The following is a 7,828-nucleotide window of genomic DNA, read 5'->3' on the forward strand; positions in this document are numbered from 1 at the left end:
GGCAACAGGGTGCCCAAGGGAGGGATGCTCGCTGAAAGGGGGCAGCAGGCAAAGCCCCGCCCTGGTTCAAGGACCTGCCCGACACATTTACACATACTTGCACAAAAAAGGGCAGAACAAAACTCAGATGCAGAAGGGTGTTGGGGGATCCAGTTAGGTTTGAGTAGAAACTACCATTCATGAGCTTGTGTGTCCACAAACCCCCAATTTGAGAGTGCCCTGTTTCTAAGCTAGAACCACGGGCGTGGTGAGCCGGCCCCCATGGTTACGAGTCTGGGGAAAGCGTGTGTGGTCTCCTGTCTGCTCCTACACCATGACCCAGTATTTATTCATTTATCCACAGCAGAGTCCCATTAATGTCCACCCTGCTTTCACTGAACCAGTGACGTCACTGGTCCTCAGCTCACTGAGGGCTCACACTGGCCCTGCTCTAAAGGACATTAGCTCTTACACAGTGGACCACACACTGTGGCCCACTGACCCCTGGGGTGGGGGTCACCGCCAAGCACAAACGTCCTGTTTGTCAAGTGTAAAGTGACAACCAGGGGTCATCAGACAATATTCATCACGTTCTAGTTCAAAGGGCAAACGAACAAAACTAGAGAGGAGGACAAGGCAAGTGCACAGCCGTGGGTGGGTGTGCGCATACCCAGCTCGTGAGAAAGCCAGGCCCAGGACGAAGGGGCCAGGGACAGAGGGGAAGGAGGCAAACGGGGGGCAGGGGGCTCACCTCCCAGGCGCCACGCAGAGGGCCCAGCACCCTGCAGGCTTAAAGCTGTGGTGGGGGAAGGAGGAGCTGATCAAAGAAGCCCCAAACTTTGGTGTATACTGATACACAGGAAAAACCTCCATGTATTTTATACAGAGGAAGCTCTGCCATCATTTCTATTAAAGTTTTCGCTCCGACTCCCTAAAATTTGGAGATACGGTGTCTTCAGAAGCACTTGTCACAGCGACCCAAACTCAACTTTTACGTGTAAGGCAAATGTTGCAAAGTATTTCATGAAAAAACCCCAAACAAACCAGGGACTTTCACCTAACAACATTCCAGCTCTGCCTTTTCAGTGGTTTCGGGAGTCAGACCCGAGTGCGGGCGCGCCGCTCAGACGCGGTCCCAGGGAGGCCGTGCACAAACCAGCGGGGGGGGCCTTGAGATTTAGCTCTTCTTCCTCCAGAGATGTGTGAGGGGACCGGGCAGCGTCGACAGCGACAATAATCGTCCGTGCTGGGTGAGAGGCAGAGCGCCGGCCCCGCACCAGCTGCGGAGCCGCGGGCGGGATGCTCAGACGGCAGGGTGGGGGGTGCGGGCCGGGGCTCCCCGAACACACAACGTGGGTGCAGACTCACCTCCCGAGAAATGATACCAGCTCTGCGCGCTCTGCTCCCCAGGACAAAAGAGAGCTCGCTGACCTGCGCCAGCCCCGCGGCCACGATCCACTTGACGTACTGACTGCTCTTCGGCAGGAGGAGGGACAAGACCAGAGCTGCCAGAGCAAACTGCGAGAGCGACCCGTTACTGCCTCGCCCGAGCCTGCCGGCCGAGCAGAAAACAGACGCGAGCCCTCGCCGGACACCCTGGGGACATAAGCAGAAGCACCAAAGGGACACAGAGGGACAGAAAACCACGCTGAACAACGCAAAATCAAGGGTTCAGGTTCACTAGCAGATAGCCAGGTCTTCCCCCCAGACCAAGTCAGGCAGCAGGCAGCGCTCAAGGACATTTTACTTTCTAACGAGAGGACTGTAGCTCTCTCATGTGAGCACAGTCCAGAGGCGAGTGGCCCAGAACCCGCGGGGCAAGTGCAACAATCGTCAGGGATTCGGATTCCTTCCAGTCGAAGTATTTTAAGTCAGGGGCGCCTGGATGGCTCCGTCGGTTCAGTGTCCGACTCCTGGTTTTGGCTCAGGTCCTGATCTCGGGTCGTGAGATCGAGCCCCACACTGGGCTCCCTGCTGGGCGTGGAGTCTCCCTCTCCTTCTGTGCCTTCCCACCCCAGTTAAAAAAAAACTAGTATTTTAAGTCAACTTTTATAATCTACAAAGCCAGACAGCTACTGAGCAGGCAATCGGACCCTGAAATGAATGTTAACACAGGCAACTCAAGCACCTGCAGTCATGGAGGACACAGCGATGAGGTCATTCTCAGTGGCTGTTAAACTGGAAGTTTGTGAGGCGTCCCGACGGGCACGGGCGCCCCATGACCCGCCCCCACGCCCTGCCCCGGGCATCGCTTCCATCTGGCTGTTCCTGAGTTATACCCTTTTATAATAAGCCACTGATTTAGTGGGCAAAAGTATTACAATAATTTCAAAACATATAAACAACGAACTGTACATGAGTGCAGATGGTTAGCAGAGCTCGGGAGGAACGTCCAAGTGCAGGGGCCTCCCGGGACGTCCAGAAGTCGCTTCTCCTGGCCCGGCTTTCCTAACTCCCATTTCAAACATACCCAATTCTGAGACAAACCAAGGAAAACAAACCCAAAGGCCCCGGTCCTACCCCGCCCCGTCCCCAGACTGCTGGGAGGCAAGAGGGGTTCAGGGTAAGTGGTGCTGTCGGAGCTTTGCAGACTCAGCGTCACTATGGGTAGGAAGGTAGGCTCTGTGACACATACAACCAAAAATGACAGGAATTGTACCAATCGCGAAGCACCGAGAAGGAGAATCCATACCTTCATGATCACCACCGACAGCGTGAGGACCATCAAGATGGTGAGCTCATACACCACGAAAGTGGGGAACACGTGAAGGCCTGTTAGGGAAAGGACAGACAGGGTCATTCTCGCAGGCCCACCCGCCTCATCCTCAACCACGAGCCCTCGATGCTCAGGCTTCCTTCTGTCCTTGCCCTGCACGAGGGACCCCTGCTGCTGGTGCTCTGAGCCGGCTCGCCACAGGGACAGCGGCCCGGGTGCCCAGGGCCATCCTCCACCAGACTTCACTCCCAGGACTTGGCAAAACGGCATGGCAGGCAGCGGCTAAGTGATTTTCCTTTGTGAAAACGTTCTGAGTGAGGTGCAGGCACCTCCCGGGGCCTGGAAACAAGGGGGAGAGAAGCCTGGCCACTAGTGGCTGCTTGCTGCCCTGGCAAAACCACCGAGAACGGTTTTCCCGCTGCGGTCAGTGCCTGCTGGGAGCGTGCCAGGGATGAGGGACGAGGGGTGGGTGCTGGTGGGCCCCTCCTCACTCAGTGGCCGGCCCCACACCTCTAGGGAGGGCACCTGGAGCTCACGTCGGGGGCAGGGACACACCTGTTTGACTCAGAAACACAAACCCCAGAACCCCCGTGCTCACAAGACAGCCTTCTCTTCCCTGGAATTCTGCAGCATCTGCCCACGGGGGCCTGCTGATGAGCACCTGCCCCGACCTCCTTCCTGGCAACTTCCCTCTTCCTGGGTCTGCCTCGGCCACCTCCCCAACCTGCAGTGCCCCCCGAGCCCTGACGACCCCCCAGCACTATGGCTGCAGACCAGCTCGTCACACTGTCACCCGCAGTCGGAAGTGACCAGTGTGAGCACTCCTGTGCACACATCCCCAGCCCGGCCCACTGCACGGACCTGCCTGGGCAACGGCGGCCCCCGCCCGCCCACTTCCCCACCGGGCACACTGACAGCTATCGCTGACTTACTTCGAAGCTCAGGGGCCTCCCTCTCCCGAGGATAAGCATGCGCCGGGCCCAAGCACGCAGGCCGGACGGCAGAGGCTCTCCACTCTGAGGGTGGACACACTCCTCACTCGGACCTCTGTGCGGCGAGCAGAGCACCGCGTACACAGATCCACACTCTGGCGCCTGCCACACGCGCTTCTGACAAGAGGCACACAAGCCGCCGTAGCTTTCCTGCTTACGGACATGCAGTCTCTCGTCCTCCCAACAGATACCGGCCGTGTCGCTAGGACCCGGGCTCTGCACGCCCACGTCAGGTCCACCACGAACCGAGCATGGACCCTGGCACACCTCCTGACCTCCTTCGGCAGACGTGGGAAGCAGAACGTGGCACACGGTCCGTCAGTCATCACTAGCCCCCCAGTCACCTCGCATGCGCGCTAGGCCCAGAGGTGTCAGTGTGAGCCGTCACACCCAGACGGGCCCACGACAGCCTCCAGGGCGCCTCTAAGAATGAGGACGGGCAGTGCCCACTTCAGAATTCCTCTGTGTCCCAGGAAGGGGGATCCGAGAGGATGAAATCCTTGTTGAAAAGTCTGTAACAAGAAACATCGCGTCACTGGCCTCGTCCATAAGGCGAGGAGTGATGGGAGATTAGTCCTCGTGGTTGTGCGGGACGGAGTGGGGGCCGCACAGGCCTGGCTGCCCCCACTCCTTTCTGCCTCTGGAGCTGCCACGACCGCGCTGCCCCCAGTTCAGGTGCTGAGGCCACAAGCCCGTGTGACCGCACCTGCAGATGGCTTCCAGGGGGTACTGAGGGCGACGAGAGGCCACAGGGTGGGTGCCTGAGCCAGCAGGACTGGTGTCCTCGTGAGGAGAGGAGGGGACACGGGAGTCCCCCCGCCCCGCGTCCCTTCCTCTGTCTCCGTGTGTCTGTCCCCAAGTGCACTGTGTCCCGGGAAAGGCCGCATGGGGACCCAGCAAGCAGGCGGCCATCTGTAGCCCGGGAAGAGGCTCCGTCAGCGCTGCCGCCGCCCACATGCCAGCATCCGTTTTGGCAGCATGAGCCACAGCTCAAAAGCCTCGTCAACACAACACAGGGGAGGGTGGCTCCATCAGTGAAGCGTCCACGTTTGGCTCGGGTCATGATCCCGGGGTCCTGGGATCGAGCCCCACGTCGGGCTCCCTGCTCTGTGGGGAGTCTGCTTCTCCCTCCCCCACTCCCCCTGCTTGTACACGTGCTCGCTCTCTCTCAAATAAATAAAATCTTAAAAATGTGCAGCACAAAGGGATGGGTACAGTGGTGTTTCAGTGACACGGGACTTAGGAAGTCAGGTGCCAGATGATCGTGAGGAGGAGCAGAGCCTGCGACACCTGCTCTAGTGGGAGGAACACGGGGGCTCAGGGTCTGCACTGCCGCCCACCGCCACATGGGCCTGGGGCCTTGCTGCCCTCTGAGGGTCCCTCCACCTGCACTGAATCCCCGCCCCGATGCCCTCCAGGGCCAGTGTCAGCCTCTGCTGCCTCTGCATTCAGCCGCCTGGGGGGGCCCTCCTTCACTCTGGGCCCCAAACTGCCCTTTGCTGGTCACACTGCTCTCACTGCTCAGCGCTCAGCCAGGGCCCTCAGTGGCCCCATTGTGGTGCTGGGACCCCAGGGCCACTGCCCCTGCCTGGGACTGACTGCGGCCAGTGGGCCCTCCGCGCTGTCTCCCGGCTCCCCGGGGCCTGACATGGGGCAGGGGTCAGGGACCAGGTTCATGGGCACATCCCTGAGGCGTCATCTCAAACGGAGCACTTCTGTGTTGCTTGCAACCCCAAAGAGAAAGACTCTGTCCCGAGCAGTGGAGTGCACACGTTTCTCAGCTGAACGCCCTTCGCATGCTGAGCGTGAAGAACGAAAGCAAAAACACTACGGCTCTGTCCTCGTTAGACACCTGTGATCTCGGCAGGTCAAGGACCCTAACCTGAGGGAGAGTTCAGCAAGCCTGTCTGTTAGATAACACGTCCATGGGATTTTCATTTCTAACCAGCACACACTACACGCAGCCCTGCGGGCAGGACACGAGCCACACGCATGTCAGTGAGATGCGGCCCCGGGAGGACTGTGGCCTGGGACCCAGTCAGAGGGAGCTTGTCCCTGTCGGCCTCATGGGTCCTCATCTGGAGAAGTGACAGGCGGAAGGGGACAGGCAGGAAGGGGGGCAGGAGGGACAGAGACAGACCCAGACACAAGGACAAAGAACAAGGGATGGGCAGGGGACGGACAGGAAGGGGGGCAGAGCAAGGGGCACCTGCTGGCAAGAAGGTTCTCTCTCAGAACACCGCGGACACCTGTCGCTAACGCAGCTGCAAAGGGTCTTACCCCGCCTGGTGACGGGCGGTCTCCCCACTCTGCCCTCCACTCTGAGGACCGGCTGCCCTGAGCTCTTCAACGTTCTTGGGCTCGCTGGGGCCGCGCCGAGCCTGTCGGCGAGCGTAGGCATGGCGCCTGCTGGGTGGCCACTCCGGGTGGAGGGCAGCAGGGTGCATGGACGTGCCGGGCGGAGAGGCACCCGACATAGGGGCACTTACACGGCAGCATACCTCGACACTGCAGCTTCACTTTTTGGTGTCAAAATTACCCTTCCTCCCAAATGTCCCATTTTGGTGCTGACTTTAAGTTGCTAACCTGCTGGGCACCTATACGTTTCCCATGGAGTTGAAAGTGGGGGTCGTCCTCCCTGAGGGCATCCGAGTACCCCCAGAGCATGGCCGCCGATCAATAAGTTAATGTCCCCGAGTGCAAACTTTCCCTGTTTTCGGTAAGGTTTCTCTGCAGACCCCAATTTTTATGGAACTGTTCTTGCTGAATAAAAAGAAATATGCAAGCAGGTCACAGAAGTCACGTGCATCTGTCTCACAAACACCGCGTGAACGTCCTGACGTAAACAAGAAAGGTTACCTATGGATGCGAAGAAGATGATAACCAGGAAGTCACGGATGGGCTCGATGTAAGACACGACCTCCTCAGTGACCATGTGGCCTTGGGAAGAGATGAGCGCTCCGGCCAGGAAGCAGCCCAGCTCCATGGAGATGTCCAGCAGCTCCGTGACCTGGGCGAGAGGGGAGGGCCGCCTGTCACTCACAAGTGCCACCAGCGACATCTCTGGCCAGGGGCGGGTTCACGCCCAAAGGCATGGCGCCGTCACAGCCAAGGCCCATCTCCAAGTCCCCAGAGGGGCCTCTGTGGGGCCGAGCTGAGACACGCACAGCAAGCGAACATTAGTTGAATCTACCATAAAGGGAGAAAAAAAAATTAAAATATTTGAAACAATCATTCAAAGTTTTGAATGACAATATTTTCAAAAACTTATTTTAAGTATTTGTGGTAGATTTTCTTTACCTTGACTCAGTGAATAGCCCAACTACGGCAATAAAACACGTATTAATGTAAAAACCGTCCCCGTTTCCACCTGAAAGCACGTAGAGAAAGTGGACAGTGACGAGCAATTCCCGGAGAGAACAGGACCCCAGAGGGAAGCGCCAGCGCGTTCAGCGGGCCGGACACGGTACAAGTAGGGATTTGTTGGGCTTCTAATGACAGTTGTTAAATGCAAAGCTTCCGGTGGACTTCTTCGCGAGGTGTTACTGACACAAAACAACTTGAAAGAAGTAGACGTTTCTTATTCTGAGGAAGTAAAACCACACACAGAAGCCAGCAGCCAAAAGAAAGAACATTAAGGAAACACGCTTCACAACAGCACCAAAAAACACCCAGTCCCCGGGGCCAGTCCCACAAGAGAACGCACGACCCTCACGCCAAATACCAAAGGGCTCTGCTGAGAAAACGCACAAGAGCCAGGGCGCACAGGGTGTGCGCTCGCAAGCAAGAGGCTCGCAGCCGTGAATGCACGAGCTCTCCTCCCACGGGCCCCGAGGTCCCACAGCGGCGTGTGAAAACTGACAAGCTGAATCCAAAACCTCACGCGGATGCTGGGAAGACCATGAAGATAGCCGGACAACCTGGACCGAGAAGGTGCCAGGCACAGCGCCACCACCTGTAAGAGCAGGTGAGCCAGCAAGGGGACAGAGCGGAGAGTCCGAAACACACCGGCACTCGCATGCTCGTGCTCACCCACTCATGCAAGCACAGGTACACAATCACATGCACGCTCACACCCACACACTCATGCTCAGTCACGCAAGCACACGTGCACTCACACCCACACGCTTGTGCTCACATT

At 58.1% G+C, this 7,828-nt stretch overlaps 1 protein-coding gene across 6 annotated transcripts in view; it reads right to left on the bottom strand.

Moving 5' to 3' along the window:
• The window catches only part of TMCO3 (transmembrane and coiled-coil domains 3), a 46,858-nt gene that overhangs the window by 1,363 nt on the left and 37,667 nt on the right, over nt 1–7,828 (bottom strand). For 2 of the 6 annotated variants that reach the window (XM_035003008.1, XM_035003006.1), the window contains exons 11-13: nt 6,547–6,697; nt 2,672–2,751; nt 1,348–1,497 (exon numbers count right to left, since the gene is read on the bottom strand). In XM_035003008.1, coding sequence (XP_034858899.1) covers nt 1,348–1,497; nt 2,672–2,751; nt 6,547–6,697 — 381 coding nt within the window. Of the gene's footprint in view, nt 1–6; nt 1,498–2,671; nt 2,752–6,546; nt 6,698–7,828 lie in introns of those variants that run through there. The other 4 variants (XM_035003009.1, XM_035003003.1, XM_035003005.1 and 1 more) reach the window with 4 other exon arrangements.

The sequence above is a fragment of the Mirounga leonina genome, unplaced genomic scaffold (assembly GCF_011800145.1).
Source record: "Mirounga leonina isolate KUSES-001 unplaced genomic scaffold, KU_Mleo_1.0 Mir_127, whole genome shotgun sequence".
In the NCBI taxonomy this organism is placed as follows: Eukaryota; Metazoa; Chordata; class Mammalia; order Carnivora; family Phocidae; genus Mirounga; species Mirounga leonina.